The following is an 18,584-nucleotide window of genomic DNA, read 5'->3' on the forward strand; positions in this document are numbered from 1 at the left end:
GTTGCACTCAAATCTACGTTCATTTTCCCTCGTGTCCCATAGTGATATGAAGAGAAAATGAGCGGAGATTCTGCACCATATTGGCCAGCATTGTGCGCAGCCGGACATCAAGGCACCACCTCACGGTCAATTGAATCTGTCCCTATATCTTTAACTCACACTGCTTCTTTTCCCAATATTAAGATGGCTGACACACCCACATTAACCAGATAAGTGTGAACAGGTTTCTTTAACTGTTTTACATCAATTGGGTTCCAAAACTAAACGTGGAGTTCATGCCATGGGCTAAGCAAACTGAATGCCACAAGGGTGTCCTTGTCTATGGCAGACCAATGACATGCTGGGGTGCTGGCAGCATGGTTAAAGTAAACAGCAAAACATAATTTAAGAAAATAAATACTTCAAATACATTGTTGGTACAGCGAGTTGATTTTAGCATTTTAAAACACAACTTTTATCTACACACAACAGAGGCAGTAATTTGGCAGGCTATGAATTCACAAAGAACCAGTGCCTCATGAATGTGTTATGAAGTGATGTCACTGGTTTCTAGTGACTTGATAGGCTCACAAAATGTCTCTGCTGTATATAAGCAACGAGTGATCTTTATTTTAAAACATTTTGCTACTTTAAAATTTCAGCTGAAAACATTTTGTACAATAGGTAATTTACAATTTTTCACAAGACATTTTAAGTGTGTACAAGCAAAAATAATAAAAAAAGCCTTAAAAATATGTCAAACTCATGTATCTCATATAATAGGTATAGGATCTATTATCCAGAATGCTTGGTACCTAAAACACATTTAAAAAGTATTACCGCCTTTTCCGAAACTGCCCCGAACAGGCTCTTCACAGTAAGTGCAGCGGAAAATGCTGATTATACAAAATCACAGAACAGCAGCATTTTTTTCCTTTTTTTTTGCTTTTCATTTGTCAGAACTTTATAGATAGTGGGTTTCCGGACAAAAGATCCCATATCTATAAATTACAATGCTGAAGACCTCTGCTAGAAATTTGAATCCCTCTGGATAAAGTTGCTTTGTTTTCAATTTATGGTGCTGGCATTTATGGCTTTTGAAAAAGTGTATTTTGTTTATAGTTTTCTAAGTTTAAATTCTGCCAACTGACAAAGCATTTTGCATGTGAAGGATTCTGGGAAGCAGTGATATATCTAAGAGACAATGCCTTTGACATTTAGGAGGACAATTTCATTAAATTCTAGGTAATTTACTGCAGAGAGCTAAAGCTAAAAATGTGCTACATTCACTTCATCATAAGGACATACAGAGAAGGATAGCCAATCAACTTTGCATTAACATCGATCTTAATATTCCATGAGTATTAGAGGTTGATCACATGTTTTGGAATCTTTCTTTATATAATGTATAAAGAAAGCATGAAATGTACACCAAATGGTAGTTAACAACAACTGTGATATGTAAAGTATGAAAAGTATTTTCTCCCAAAGAAGAATTTCATGTTACAGTACTGGTTTCTCTTAATAGTACATTAATTCTGAGACACTGTTACATGTGTATTTTTTTAAAAAAATCTTTACAATTAAAAAATAATTTCAAATATTAAATATATTGGTTTACAGTTCAGATCCGAAACTCTGGTAGCTGGACAAGTCTTGTATAAAATAATCAGTTGTGCAAATGTGCAAAGTTCCAGACACTGGTTAGCAGCACAGATGGCGTTGGACCTCTCTGTCTCTGATAGGTGTCAGGTGTCTGTGGACACCTAGGGGTGTTTGATGGCTGGAGTTCAGCAGATGGTCAGATGTGGGTCTCATCTTTCTTCCAGTTCTGGGGGTAGCCTTGCCTTTGGTAGTTTGGGTGCATATGCTCTAGAGGAACCACAACATCATCAGGATGGTGAGGTGATTTGTTCAGCTCCACCACTCGAGGGACCACCACAGACCACCGATCTACAAAGCCCCAGAAAAGACAAATGAGGTTATATGTTATCGGGGAAAAAACAGCACTTCAAATCTGGTTTGCAGATTACAACCTCACATTTTTATTGCAATTTTTAAATAGTTGAAACTGCTCTACAACCTGTGCGTGATAGGTTACCAAATATTAATATTAATATTATATATATGAAAACTGAGGAGAAATCAAATAGTGTAGTACATAATACACATTAAGTAACCTATAGATAACCGGAAACAGGAGGAAACATAATGCTGTAGTATAAAAAATTAAAAACTTTATTAGTATTTGTTAGTGGATCCTGCTTCCATTCAGATAAGGAAGACCCACTCCTGCCATCGGCTTTGTGATGAGCATTACAACTAGTGTATTTTGTATGTTATTTTAACCAGTACTATTAAACTTTGTTTTACATGTACTACATCATTACGTCTCCTCTGGCTTCCGATTATCGATAGGTCACACTATTATGGAGATATATACCTCGACAACAACTGTGAACTCCACCAAGATTAATCCATATATCAAATAAGACTATTACACATTGCATTCCCAGGATCCAGTATGGGAAGACACGTGTGGTTGGCTGATCAGTAAAAGGCTACCCTGGGACTCCTGGCCCACAAAGTGGTACTTGCCCTGCACTGACCAGCCTTGAGCTTGTTTCCACTAATATAGGACCAGCACTGCAGCTGGGTGAGGATCTGAGACGGGGAGCATACTCTCTGGTTTATTTTTTTCTGTTTTTTATTTACTAATTTTGTACTTTAAACACTGCACAAAGCTTCACACACACACACACACACACACACACACACGTAATCCATGTAATATGAACAGTACCAATGTTACCTCACTCAGATTTATATAAGCCATAAATAAGGCTAAACAGAGCTGTAAGTTAGGTGGAAAAGATTAATTAGAGGGTTGATTCTGAAGAGGTAGGACAGTGTTGGCTAACCTGTGAAACTACAGGTGTGAAACTACAAGTCCCAGTATGCTTTGCCAATATATATAGCAGTTTATTGCTGGAAGGGTATGCTGGGAATTGTAGTTTCACAACACCTGGAGTGTCACAGGTTAGCCAACACTGAGGTAGGAGGTGGGATTTTGATGTGGAGTTTATTCACATCTCTGCACAGTGAGGCACTTTTATTTAGTGGAGGCATCTCTTGGTAGAGCAGAGTAGGCTGAACCGTGATTCTGATTACCTTTCTGTGTTGCACAAGCAGTAGTTTTGGAGACTGGTATGCAGGATTGCATAAGAGGATTATTACGTTAAAATATGGATACATGTCAATTTCAAAACTGCAATCATAAGCAGTAAAATTAAAATAATACAGGCTAAACTAATGTTATCAACAAGGTAGATATAATTGTTACAGGTTAGATGTTAACTTTAAAATATGTCACTGCCGTGAATTCCATTTTGTCCCTGAAGAAATCCTTCATTAACTATTTAATACACATTATTAGTCTGTTTTTTTTAAGCCAAGTTGTACTATTGTCAGTTGAATATTTGGTGGATCATTTATGTAGATGTATGCTATATGTGTTTGATGGAAATTACATCACTGCCATCCACTTGCCAACCAGGATGTGCTGGCTGACAACGTTTAAGTGTAGTACTCCTCGGTGTCGGAATGGTACCACCGGGTAATACAGCTATGACCTCAAAAGCATGGAGAGAGAAAGAAGTCAACTTGTAAAAATGTGTAATTTTTTGTAGATGATAAAAATCCAAAAATATCTAACTAATCTGCATGTTTAGCCAGGCCTACCTCTCCGGAGACGTCCCACAGTTTGGGAGAAACCATAGTATTGATAAGTATCATTCTTCCCAGGATCCTCATTAATGATACCAAGATTCTGATTCCAGTGGGACCAATTCACTTCATCCACCCTAAAATGAGTAAAACATCAGCATGACTGCAGGTCAGAGAAGGAAATTATTATTCCACAGAGGTTTGCTTTGAAAATGCAATTAGATTACAACTTTTTCTTGTTGAACTATATTGCAGAATTCTTTCACTTGTAAATACTATGATACAGTCACTTTGTCCGTGTTACTTCTAATAATATTAAAAATGTAAGCCATCTGGTTCACATATGCATCAAAAGTACTATTAACACTTCACGTCCAGTAGTGTTTTACCCATAACCGGACCAAAGCAGGTTTCACACTTACGCCATGGGTACACGAGAAAAGTAATTTTATTACTTAGCTCTCTTTTGGAAGCAGATTGCAATATATAATTTTATTTATGACATTATACAAATACACAATGATTATCAACAGAAAACGATCATCAGAAATCAACATTATTTAGCGGTGGTCAGTAAGTCATTTTATTCTTAAGTTTTCTACTATTTCCAAGTTTAGTGAAAGAAATAAGTGAGGACAGCTAACAAAAGGTGAGAAAAATAAGCATAAGGAAAAGGAGAAATTGGAAGTGTATTACGTAAATGTGGTTAAAGATTAACATAGGCTAAAAATTATTTTAGGTTAGACTTAATAAAATACAGTAGACGAGACCATTATATTAAGGCTAAGGGGACACAGAGCTGCGAGCAAAAATCAGCGATGAATTCACCGAAGTAACGGTAATAGTGCACGGCCCATGCGGGGAATTGAATCTGTCGCTTAGGGGGGAATTCAATTAACTTGTGAAAGCAACGTGGCCCGCACGCTATTACCATTACACTAAACAGCAGTAGAACGCAAAAAATGCACTTAGCTAATGTTCTTTTTGTGTTTTGTTTTTTAAGAGATGCCAAATATGTATACCTTATTATCTGTGTTGTTTAAACGTATGGGCCAGAATTGGTTATGATAATTTCTAATAAAGTATATATAAACTATCTTGCATAAAACATTTGAAGGAGATATTATATATATATATATATATATATATATATATATATATATATATATATATATATATATATATATATATATATATATATATATATATATTATTTGTTGCAGGTTTTGCTTTTAATTGTTGCTCTTTATTATGCCTCTCAGCTGCAAAACATCTGACCCAATTTAAATTTGTAGTTTTTGTTGACTGTCCACAATGTTTGTAGCATTTATTTATATTTTGATAGTGTTGAGGAATACAAACTTCCTTAGCAGCACAATGCATTTTTTACTATTTAGAATAAACTGTAGTTAAAAGTAAATGTTAACCATTTACGGTTAAGCGCTTTCTAAGCCACATATTCCTAGCAGATTATTTAACAGTCTGCCGAACCATGGCAACCTTTTCATTGCATGGAAGAATTAGCACAAAATAGACAAAGGTCTAATGAGGTCTAATTATGAATCAATAACAGATATTCCATTAAATACTGTCATAATTGCCAGTCACTGCCTGTCTCTCATATTTACTAGAAGATTTAAATACCATCTGTTAATTCATGCTGTGCCTTGTGGTATAGCCGGAGACTTCATTAATATGCAAATTAGAATGTGGTTTTAGTACAGTATCCACCACAGCCCCCTCCCTAATGATCGTGAGTGATGCCTTTGGGAACCTATCTGGTCTAAACCCCTTCTAAACATATACTAAACATAGGTAAACATATAGATTGAAGATAGACATGTTTTAGTAAGAACATTAAAAACCAACCACCTGATTTGAATACCAACATGCTAATTTACAGGCTAGAATACAAAACAAAAAGTAGTTATGGATTTAAAATAAGTGAACATTTATCCAGCTGCAGTCCTCCTTGCCTTACAATTTTATTGTACTATTGGAAAAAGAAAACATTAAGCCTTCCGCACATGCTATGCGGAGTGCAATCACATACAGCGAGGTGATCTCAAATGAGAAGTTATTTACCGGTAGCTCCTTTTGTGCTGAAATTGCTTGTAAATTGCTGTATAATCAGGATGACTATGTTGTGTTTGTGGATTGATAAGGCACAATCTAGCGGTAACTAAACTATTCTGTGAATGTAATGGATGTTCTCAATCATTCCTTTCCAATTTCTACAATAGTTTTTGATTTGGCCAATTAAAAAAAAAAATCTGTTTACAGCAATTACGTCAAAGTAGCCATTTTTAATTTAGGTACATTTTAAAAAAAAATCCCAGTTGAGAGATGGGGATGGGAATGACTGCCCTCAGATTTTTAATCTGGGTAAAATTGTTTAATATTCAGTTTAACATGCAATAGCATATTTATTTCACATAATAGTAGTTTTATTTGCTGCTTAAGTTACCATGCTTGCTTGTTGCTCTTTTCTTAATTAAATGAATGTTTTTACTTTTATATATTAATGTTAAATCTTCAATATGTTAAGTTATAAATTATATTAAATACTTATTTTTAGAAGACAAAAAAAGGTTAGTTATTATTCTTGAAAATGAGTCACATCTTTTGCAGTATAACCAATAGATCACCCAGATCTCTTATTGTCCTGTGTACCAAGACCACCTGGGTCAATTATATGCAATAACCAACGGCGCCAACCCTTTCTGTCTTCCTAAAGGTTACTTGGACGAAAGCTATTAGTTGTCAGTGCCAGCAGTAGTGCTAATAATAATAATAAAAGTAATCTCCCAGGTAGACTGGTCTCCTATAACATAATATATACTAGTTCTATGGAACAGACACATAGCTGCCAGTGTGACGAGGTCAGAGAAAGAGCTTGTCATTTAGTCACAACACCAATAATTTCAGGGGCCTCCAGATCTTCATGAGGTCCTGGAAAAACACTCTGCTCACTGCAGGTGCTTCTCCCCTGACCTGAGGGTTGCGAGTGTCCATTTGCTGGTTTAGATGGTTTAGATAAGCCACCACTGGGGCTATGCCTTTATGCACCCTGTAACAATAGGAGGTACAAAAGATGAGTGCCTATGGGGTCTGGTGGTGAGGGGGGCACAGCAATGCTGATCTCATAAGAGCAGAGCGGAGACCTCTTCAGAGCGGCACTTGCGCCAGCCTTCATATGCTCAGAAGAAGGTCATCGCTCTGCTCTATTGCGAGCAGAGGACCCAGGCGGTGAGAACAGCATTGCTGGGCCCCTACACAATTTTTTTATGGGCCCATATTGTCCCGACGTTGACATGGAGGAATGATGTCCAGGTGCTCACGGACAGATAAATGGCCCCGAGTTACAGGACACTGATCAGTAGGACGAAATCCTGAAGAGACCAAATACCTTGGGAACAGTGAGGAAGGAACATTGTCCCTATCCCAGAAGACTACCTTCCACATGAGAACCGTGAAGAGAGGATGTATACAGCTACAAATTCAGTGCCCCAGGTTACCAGCTACTAGCCAGGAAGACTTACCTTATGTCAATTCATTTGGAAGTACAGAATGTTATGTAGTGGTGTCCCCTGTGATCTAGTAAAGACAGGAAGTGGGGCAGCCTCCAGCCGTCTGCATCGCTCTACTGAGCATGCATAGACAGGAAGTTCAGCTCTCAGCAGGTTCTTCCAGCGCCAGCTGAACTGTAAAGATGTGAACTGAAGCTGCATCCTTTTGTGTTCTCTTATATATAGATATATAAAGTGACTGGAGGCACAAAAAGTATATATACGAGTAACTTGTTCTCTGACTTTGAGCACAAGCTTATTACCATCTGCATATACTAATGTTCTATAATACTGTTAAGTATATTAACTGCATAAGCTTGTCATACTGCCTGTCGGTTACAGTAAGTACCAACTGTGAGCAACTATAAATATATATATCGGTTACACCAAGTTCAGGAAAAAACCCAACAAATTAGTTAAATCTAAAAAGCTTCTTGTGGTTTAACATCTACCAACAACGCCGCTTAAACCTATTACATATAACAGCACAAGTGCCCTGATAATATGTGTCTGCCAATACAGAAGGGCTTCTTTATGGGCTACTCCATAGTTTGGGGCATCGGATTTATATCTTGACTGTTTAATGCTTTAACTCTTGGGTTTATTCTGAGGAGGGAAGGAACTCTTCTAGCTTGTAGCATCCTTTCATTTTCTAGTTCACTGAATAAAACGGCAAGCAGACAGGGACCTCTTGGAAATATTGTCCACTAATTTACATTAGAGCTAGAAGGCTCTGTGCATCCCCACAAAATTAGCTAAGGTATTGGCTGCTAACCAATCAAGGGTTGTGTCCTCCATTTAGGAAAATGCACCCAAGATATTAGAAGCAAACTGCATTAGCTCAGCTTGAGGCGTTCATTTTGCAACCATTCCATGAGTTGTATTGCCCAAGTGAAGGTCACCTTTTATCACCCAAGCAGCTACAAAGAATGGTCTAAGCACTGAATCAGAGTTGGAAAATATTTTTCTTGGAAGACTATCTAACCTTCTGTCCTTGAAGTACGCCGCATCCGGAAGAGACATTGTGGTCCTCCTAGCTAGCCTCAAAATCAGAGGGTCCACAGTGAGTTCCTAGATCTCCTTGAGAAAAGGGATAAAGGACTCCAAATACCGGAACATGCATAATCATTTGTCTAGATCTGGCTATCCATCTGTTATCAACTCATTAAGAGGCTGGTTTAAAAGACAGGACTGTTTTCTAAAATTGCAGAAGAACCCACTAGGCTTGAGAAAGAAGAAAAGTAAAACCACTCGCTGACAGGGGAATGGTCCTGGCAGAGTAGGTCACAAGAGGTAGTTGCACAGGCTGAAACAAATCTGAAGACTGTGGGAGCAGGCTAAAGCACAGACACAGGAATCTGGGACAGGACACTGGACCACACAGGTGACATTGTTATACTAGTGTTCCTGTCATTTGCTGGTCCAAATCACATGAAATAATACACCTAGATACTTGCACCTCCATAAATCCTATACATTATGGCAACTATCTTGGTATCACAAGCAAAGCTTTTCACTTTCTCAATGTCTAGGAATGCATTGCGGTGTGTTCTGGTAATAACTAACCCTCCATCGAGTTCAAGCCTATAAGGAGGTCCCTGGACTATTGGATAGTCTATTGGATAATAGAGATGAAGAATGTATCCAATTTTCAGCCAGTGTGGACTCACTTTGCTGTGGAATTCTATACCTGCTAAAGATTATCTCTAGCTATCCATCTATCTATAGCTATCTCATATTTATTATTCTTTTTTTTTTCATGTATTATATTTGTACATAACATGTTTTGCAATTCTTATTATTTGCATTATTATTATTTCTGAGACTATGTTAGTATTATTTATCCGTTTATCTTACAGTCATCATTTATTTGATCTTAGATCTAATAATAATTATCCTTTTCCTTTACAACTACCCTTATCATTGTTCTGAATTTATTTTCCTTTAACATTTAAATTGTTTCTCTCATACACACCTCTCACTGCAATATGCATTGTTAACACCCTATTTCCTACTGCCTATGCCCTACTAAAGCCACCTGATTACTATTCTTTCTTTCATCTACTTCCTGTTCCAACACTCTCCCATTCTTCCTTAATTTCACTCCTTTAAACCCTCCTAACATAGACCAACCTACTTACCCTATTACATCTCAGCTACCACACCATATTACTGTTATTCTAGATCCAGTCACTAACCTTTATATAGCACATGTCAGCACATAAATCCTTCTATCCCACTACATATCTCTATCCAATTCATTATTAAACATCTACTCCTATCTACTAGAGATGAGCGGGCTCGGATATCTGAAATCCGAGCCCACCCGAACGTTGCCGATCCGAGCCGGATCCGAGACAGATCCGGGTATTCCCGCCAATTGCAAAACTGAAACCGAGGCTCTGAGTCATAATCCCGCTGTCGGATCTCGCGATACTCGGATCCTATAAATTCCTCGCTAGTCGCCGCCATCTTCACTCGGGCATTGATCAGGGTAGAGGGAGGTTGTGTTAGGTGGTCCTCTGTCCTGGTATATCTCGTGCTGTGCTGTGCTGTTCAGTTCTGTGCTGTGTTCTGCTCAGTCCAGTGGTGCTGTGTCCTGTGCTCTGTCCTTCTGAGTTCAGTGGTGCTGCTGCATCCTGTGCTGTGTCCTGTTCAGTCCAGTGGTGCTGTGTCCTGTGCTCTGTCCTTCTAAGGGCATTGTTATTTCCCCATTATTCCCAAATTATAAAAAATTTCAAAAAAAGAAATTATAAAAAAAAAAAAAAAAAATATCCCAAAACAATCCTGCAGTATAAGTCCATTGGTACTGATATATTACAAAGTTCACTGATTCAGCAGTATAAGTCCAGTGGTACTGATATATTACAAAGTTCACTGATTCAGCAGTATAAGTCCAGTGGTACTGATATATTACAAAGTTCACTGATTCAGCAGTATAAGTCCAGTGGTACTGATATATTACAAAGTTCACTGATTCAGCAGTATAAGTCCAGTGGTACTGATATATTACAAAGTTCACTGATTCAGCAGTATAAGTCCAGTGGTACTGATATATTACAAAGTTCACTGATTCAGCAGTATAAGTCCAGTGGTACTGATATATTACAAAGTTCACTGATTCAGCAGTATAAGTCCAGTGGTACTGATATATTACAAAGTTCACTGATTCAGCAGTATAAGTCCAGTGGTACTGATATATTACAAAGTTCACTGATTCAGCAGTATAAGTCCAGTGGTACTGATATATTACAAAGTTCACTGATTCAGCAGTATAAGTCCAGTGGTACTGATATATTACAAAGTTCACTGATTCAGCAGTATAAGTCCAGTGGTACTGATATATTACAAAGTTCACTAATTCAGCAGTATAAGTCCAGTGGTACTGATATTACAAAGTTCACTGATTCAGCAGTATAAGTCCAGTGGTACTGATATATTACAAAGTTCACTGATTCAGCAGTATAAGTCCAGTGGTACTGATATACAAAGTTCACTGATTCAGCAGTATAAGTCCAGTGGTACTGATATATTACAAAGTTCACTGATTCAGCAGTATAAGTCCAGTGGTACTCTCCTGTGCCGCATATAATTTTTAAAGGCTTTGCCGAGTGTGTGTGGCTTAGGGGCACGCTCTCTTGTGCTACATATAATGGAAAAACAAAATTTGGAGGATAAAGTAGGGAAAGATCAAGACCCACTTCCTCCTAATGCTGAAGCTGCTGCCACTAGTCATGACATAGACGATGAAATGCCATCAACGTCATCTGGCAAGCCCGATGCCCAATCTCCTAGTACAGGGCATGTAAAATCCAAAAAGCCCAAGTTCTCAAAAAACAGCAAAAAGAGAAACTTAAAATCATCTGAGGAGAAACGTAAAGTTGGCAATATGCCATTTACGACACGTAGTGGCAAGGAACGGCTTAGGCCCTGGCCCGTGTTCATGACTAGTGGTCCAGCTTCACCCAAGGATCTAAGCCCTCCTCCTCCCCCTCCCCCCCCTACAAAAAATTTAAGAGAGTTATGCTGTCAGCAACAACAACAAAACAGCAAAGAACTCTGCCTTCTAAACAGATGACATCACAAATTCCCAAGGCGGGTCCAAGGGTGTTGGTGGTTGTGAAGCCTGACCTTCCCATCACTGTACGGGAAGAGGTGACTCCATCCAGCATTTGCAGCACGCCCTCTGCATATGCTGGAAGGATCATCCACAGTCCAGTTACAGATTTGGCTAATGAAGGTGTAATTGTTGTACACCGGGAGGAGGATATTGATGTAGCTGGCGCTGAGGAGGATGTTGACGATTATGATGCAGACAGATACCAAATTGCCTTTCTCAATTTCTATTTATATTCTAGCTTATATAACGGCTGAATAGTTTTCTATTTTACTCCTAGTGGAGAGGGGATCTGATGCAGACAGATACCAAACAGCCTTTGTCCATTTCTTTGTATATTTGAATTTCTAGTTCTACAGTCTATGCAGGCTGCTTTTTTTATATTCAACTACAAGTGTAGGACGGGGAGGAGGGGGGGCATAGATAGCCACCAAAGTAACGTGGTCCATTTAATTTCACTTTCTAGCTCCACAGTCTGTGCAGCCTGCTTTTTTTTATCTTCAAAGTATTTACAAGCCTTGCAATCTAAATTAACTAGAGGTAGTGACGTGCTAGAACTCCACCCACTATATGCTGCAGAGGATGGAGGAGCATCAAAAGGCCATTCAAGCCTACACAGCCACCTACGACATAGGAAAAGGAGTGGGGATGCGCCTGAGTCAAGCGCACTGGAGAATGATTTCCGTGTTGTGCAAGGTTCTGCAGCCATTTGAACTTGCCACACGAGAAGTCAGTTCCGACACTGCCAGCTTGAGTCAGGTGATTCCCCTGATCAGGCTTTTGCAGAAGCAGCTGGAGAAAGTGAGGGAGAAGCTGGTACACCATTGCGATTCCACCAAGCATGTAGTTCTTGTGGATGAAGCCCTTCGTACGCTTTGCCAGGATCCGAGGGTGGTCACTCTTTTAAAGTCAGAGGAATACATTCTGCCCACCGTTCTCGATCCTCGGTTTAAAGCGAATGTTGTGTCTCTGTTTCCGGCGGACACAAGTCTACAGTAGTGCAAAGACCTGCTGGTCAGGAGATTGTCCTCTGAAGAGGACCGTGACATGCCACCAGCTCCACCTTCATTTTCATCACTGTTTGTGCAGTTCCAAAAAAGAGGAACTGCCATTTCTATTGCTACCTTCTTTCTTTCTATATGTAAAAAAAAAACAAAAACTGCCATTTCTAGTACTACCTTCTTTCTTTCTATATTTAAAACAAAAAAAAACCTGTCATTTCTATTACTACGTTAATTGTTTGTGCAGTCACAAAAAAGAGGAACTGCGCCCTTAACTGCTATGTTGGTTTAAGACGTCCATCCGGTGTCTGCCATCTGTTCCCTGGAATTCAGACCAGTTGAGGTTTTTTTTATTATATTGTGGCCCCGGTATCAAATTGGGTACCGGGGCCACTCCACTACGCAGTCCAGATACTTGTTTGGTGGAATTCAGACCAGTTGAGGTTTTTTTTTATTATATTGTGGGGACCACTCCACTACGCAGTCCAGATACTTTTTTGGTGGAATTGAGACCAGTTGAGGGTTTTTTTATTATATTGTTGCCCCGGTATCAAATTGGGTACCGGGGCCACTCCACTACGCAGTCCAGATACTTGTTTGCTGGAATTCAGACCAGTTGAGGTTTTTTTTATTATATTGTGGGGACCACTCCACTACGCAGTCCAGGTACAATTTTTGGTGTAATTAAGACCAGTTGATGGTTTTCTTATTATATTGTAGGGACCACTCCTCTACGCAGTCCAGATACAATTTTTGGTGTAATTAAGACCAGTTGATGCCGGTTTTCTTATTATATTGTGGGGACCACTCCTCTACGCAGTCCAGGTACAATTTTTGGTGGGATTCAGACCATTTGAGGGTTTTTAAATTATATTGTGGTGACCACTCCTCTACGCAGTCCAGGTACAATTTTTGGTGGGATTCAGACCATTTGAGGGTTTTCTTATTATATTGTGGTGACCACTCCTCTACGCAGTCCAGGTACAATTTTTGGTGTAATTAAGACCAGTTGATGGTTTTCTTATTATATTGTAGGGACCACTCCTCTACGCAGTCCAGATACAATTTTTGGTGTAATTAAGACCAGTTGATGCCGGTTTTCTTATTATATTGTGGGGACCACTCCTCTACGCAGTCAAGGTACAATTTTTGGTGCAATTAAGACCAGTTGATGGTTTTCTTATTATATTGTGGGGACCACTCCACTACGCAGTCCAGAAAGATACCTCGTTGCAACGTTTTGGACTAATAACAATATTGTGAGGTGTTCAGAATACACTGTAAATTAGTGGAAATGATTGTTATTGAATGTTATTGGGTTAATAATAGTGTAGGAGTGAAAATAAGCCCAAAAACTTGATTTTTGAACTTTTTATGCTTTTTTCAAAAAAAATCCGAATCCAAAACCTTAAATCCGAACCAAAACCTTTCGGCAGGTGTTTTGCGAAACAAATCCGAACCCAAAACCTCAAGCAAATCCGAATCCAAAACACAAAACACGAGACACCAAAAGTCGCCGGTGCACATCCCTACTATCTACCCATCTCCCCCACTCTGTTATACTGTTTATGACGTCTCTTATTGATATTCTATTATTACTATATTAGTACAACAAAAACCTTTACTATATTACTTCTACATCTTGATATCAAAAAAGGAGGTTTGGGGTGTAAAACACACACCTCCAGGGGACAGCTGAGGTTATCCCTCAAGTAGTCCAATACAATAACATAAAATCTAAAGAGAGGGCATGTCCACCTCTACGCAAGGTACTGGAAGAGGAGTCCATTCTTTATACAGTATCCTGTCTTCTAGAACCACTGCCTGTGTCCCCTAATGCAGAAGAAGAAATGGTATTGCCCGGTTTTCAGATATTTGCTGCTGTACCTGGTGCACATAATGTGGATGTCTAAGAACCATGGAGGATAGTGATTGTTTGTGTACTAACTTACAACTGTTCACGGTCAGCTGCAGGAAGACATTGCATTCCTGACCAGCATATGTGTATTCATTGTGTAGGTATATATTATGCAATATATAAGTATATAATATAGAGTCTGTAATATATACAATTTGTTTTGTTATTTACAATGCATATATAGGTGTATACTGTATTAAAAACGTATATTAGTTTATTCTAAAATAAGACAGCACATTAAAATGTTTTTTATTACTTATTTCTATGTAATTTGAATTAGGATGACAGTGTAAATTGTAAGTATTTTATAGCATAATGTAATTTCACTGGAACATTTACAGCTCTTATATTAATTGGAATAAAGGAAAATTAATTAGACTATTGGTATGTACTTAATTATATAACAGAAATTAAAAAAAAACTATATACATTTTATTATTGAAATAACTAAGTTAGTAAAATACATTTATAACCACAGACACACATTTGAATACCTACAACACCTTAATTTCCCTTGTGCAGCGTATAACACAACTCCCCCCGTCCCCCCCACCACGTTACCATTGCTGTGACTTCACACCAACGGTGTTCCTACCAATTTTCTCACACTGTTGACAACTATGCTGTACTAACACTATAAAACCCTAATGCTCACAATGGTTATCAAAATAATCACATTATTTTAAAAAAAATTGGGAAGAAAAAATAAAGTTACCCTGTAAATCACTTCCAAAATAATTAAAAGTTACATTTGCCATGTAAAAGTTTTGACCTCCCAAAGCTATAAATGTTACCTAAAACACCACCGTCGATCATGGGTTCCATCGGAATTCTTCCCAACCGTTACCATCTCTCCAGAACGAAAAGCTTTTCTTATAAAGACAGGAAATGACCTCTCTATGTCCAAGATGGTTGTCGCCCACTGATGGAAAAACAATTTGTTATATTCCCTGAACAGGAAGGTCTTCAAAGGTCCAGTAAAAACATGTGCATATTATTGTGCAATCCATTTGAAGACAATGGCTGTACTCCCGGGTGGACAGCAAGTATAATACTATATAGTGTGAGAGAGTTACAGTTCGCAAGAAATGTAATTAACAGAGGACACTCATCATGCAGAAAATCAGAGGCCTTCGGTTGGAGATAGAAGCTAAATTATATTGTAATATAAGGCTCAATGGATATTGAGTGTTAATGCTCTTGGTGTTGAAAACAAGCTTAAGGTTTTGTTAAAATAACTAAAATTTTGCATCTATTTTGTAAGCTCTTCTGTAAAATAGAACTTACACTTTGTTTTTATGGATTAATGACATGTATCTTTATAATTATATATTTTATTTCAGGTCATCATGTTTTATATTAGGTCATCTCTCTATACTTCTAGCGCACCCTAAGAAAGCGTATGTGAACACATGGAATTCCCATACCAACACTCTGCACTATATTGTCTTGTCAGACGTGGTTTACCATAAAAGCAACAGTTTGATTTTCTGCATAACTAGTTATTGCCCTTTGTACATTTCTTTACTGTGACCTAAATCTTTTCCGTCATCACTAAGATGTGCAACCAGGGATTGGGTCTAGTTTAGACTTTCAATCCACTACTGACCATTTCTATGACTGTTGTGATCCATGTGTTTCATGGATACTGTCCCAAATAAAGGCCTGGATTAGTCTGTATAATATAAGAATTGTGTGTGACCAGAATCTTGGTACCAACTGTGGCAGTGCTGACAGTGTTTCTAAGCAGTGCAATGCATATAAATTATATATTCATTTCATACATTTACTTCCCAAATTATGCTGGCAATTAAGACAGTGAACCTAAAGGCAACAAATGGACTCTCTCTCTCTTTTTACCTGTAACTTCCAGATCTGTTTGCTTTCCTTTGATACCTGACCAACCGTTTCCCCCATTAAAGCGATTAACATGTTAAGTAGGAGGACAAAGGTGAGGATGATGTATGTAACCAGCAGGATGATGAAGACGGCTGGGTACTTGGCACTGTTGATCATCTCCAGGTCCCCCATCCCGATGGTCAGCTTGAAGAGATCCAGAAGGAACTTGCTGAAGGTACTGCTGTCCCGGCATGAGGGGTATTCAGGCACAGTGCAGTCTGTCCCGTTGTTGTTGCAGATCTCCTTCGTAGAGCAGGGATTCAGCAAGGAAACCAGAGCTAGGAGAAGAATCCAGGAATTACAGCCTTTACTAAACACATCTCTACTGCACACTCACCATTTCATTATAACACATTATCAGATCTTTTTAAATTACATACAACTGCTTTTCAATTTGTAAACTCAAGCCCGTTATTTACTTTGCCAAAATTAAATTTGTTTTTCATTTGAAACTTCAAACGTACCACAACTGAAACTAAAAACCACTGCTGTGTTATTAACATACAAATGTTACTTTATTTACAATCTTAAGTGGCCTATATTTAGTATTGGATGAACTAAAACTACTGATTGTTTCCTTCAACAAACCGAAAACTTAAAGACATATTAATTGTGACAACTATTTTTACTTTCACTTTATAATATAACTTATTACCTCTGAACATTATAAAATCTATATTTAAAAACAGACTCCTGTGCCACATTTAAAGTCTTTTTTTTATTTGGCCTATGTGGTAGTTAGAGCAGGAACACCTATGGTTACTAATGTTAGCCTCACTATAACACCACCATACTTTCCAGAGATTATTGAATCATACACCTCAGTCCCTGTCACACTGGAGCTCACAGTCCCCTACCACACACGCACACATGGACACACGCACACACGCACACATGGACACACGCACACACACACACATGGACACACGCACACACACACACGGACACACGCACACACGCACACACATGGACACACGCACACACATGGACACACGCACACACACGCACACACATGGACACACGCACACACATGGACACACGCACACACATGGACACACGCACACACATGGACACACGCACACACATGGACACACGCACACACACACACACACACATGGACACACACACACACACACATGGACACACGCACACACACACATGGACACACGCACACACACACATGGACACACGCACACACACACATGGACACACGCACACACACACATGGACACACGCACACACACACATGGACACACGCACACATGGACGCACACATGCACACACACACAGACACACGCACACACACACACATGGACACACGCACACACACACACACACACACACGGACACACGCACACACACACACACACACGGACACACGCACACACGCACACACGCACACACACACATGGACACACGCACACACACACATGGACACACGCACACACACACATGGACACACGCACACACACACATGGACACACGCACACACACACACCGGTCCATTTCTGTCAGAAGCCAATTGATCTACCAGCATGTTTATGGATGCTGCGAGGAACCCATGCAAACATGGGAGAACATATAAACTCCACACAGACAGTGCCCTATAGATCCGATCTATGGCCCCAGCTATGTGAAGCAGCAATACTAACCACTGTGCAACCTGTATTCCCTTAAATGAGTTAAACTGTTTCTCCACCTAAACAGGTATGCCAAATAAATGCATTTACAACAACATTTACAACTTAACGTGAACAGATCATTGTAATTACTACAGAATTTAAAAAAAATCCTAAACACTTTTTAGTACAATTTTAAACTTTCACCAATTTTTCTAGTTCAGATCAAATGTTATTGTTCTATTTCTAATATTTCTCTTAAAATAATTTTCCCTGAGTCCTATTCTATAAAATCCATATTTCCAAAAATAGGAATGATGTTTAGCACGCATCATCTGGTGCATTTGTGCAGATGACAGGTTTCCTAGAATGGTAATACCCAGTTTTCTGCTACATACCTGAAGCGTATCCGATCATAAAGAGGAAGTACACCAAGAGAAACCGGAACAAATCCTTAAACAGGATCTAAGAAGAAAGAACATCAAATCAACATGAAATTAAATTGAGAGCTCGGGAATGCTGACAGACACAATGTAGATGTAAAGGTATACAAATATAGTAGCCTACTATCCCGGAATGTCCGGGAGACTCCCAAATTTCTGGGAGCCCTCCCAGATTCCCAAGAGAGCAGGGCAACCTCCTGGTTCCCGGCCACTTCAATAGTGAAGTGTGAGCGGGGCTTAGTGATGTCATTTGTGCATCATTGTCTCTGCCCCCTGTTATAATAGGCCAGGAAATGTGATGGCAGTTTAGGGG

The 18,584-nt window shown here is 38.9% G+C and overlaps 1 protein-coding gene across 1 annotated transcript in view; it reads right to left on the reverse strand.

The window, feature by feature from the left end:
• Positions 1–993: 993 nt before the first annotated feature.
• Positions 994–18,584, reverse strand: part of TRPV4 (transient receptor potential cation channel subfamily V member 4) — an 80,339-nt gene continuing 62,748 nt past the window's right edge. Inside the window, exons 12-16 of the mRNA XM_075214345.1 lie at positions 18,227–18,293; positions 16,171–16,487; positions 15,105–15,232; positions 3,721–3,842; positions 994–1,932 (exon numbers count right to left, since the gene is read on the reverse strand). Coding sequence (XP_075070446.1) covers positions 1,781–1,932; positions 3,721–3,842; positions 15,105–15,232; positions 16,171–16,487; positions 18,227–18,293 — 786 coding nt within the window. The 3' untranslated portion in view covers positions 994–1,780. The remainder of the gene's footprint in view (positions 1,933–3,720; positions 3,843–15,104; positions 15,233–16,170; positions 16,488–18,226; positions 18,294–18,584) is intronic.

This window comes from Mixophyes fleayi, chromosome 1 (genome assembly GCF_038048845.1).
Source record: "Mixophyes fleayi isolate aMixFle1 chromosome 1, aMixFle1.hap1, whole genome shotgun sequence".
NCBI lineage: Eukaryota > Metazoa > Chordata > Amphibia > Anura > Limnodynastidae > Mixophyes > Mixophyes fleayi.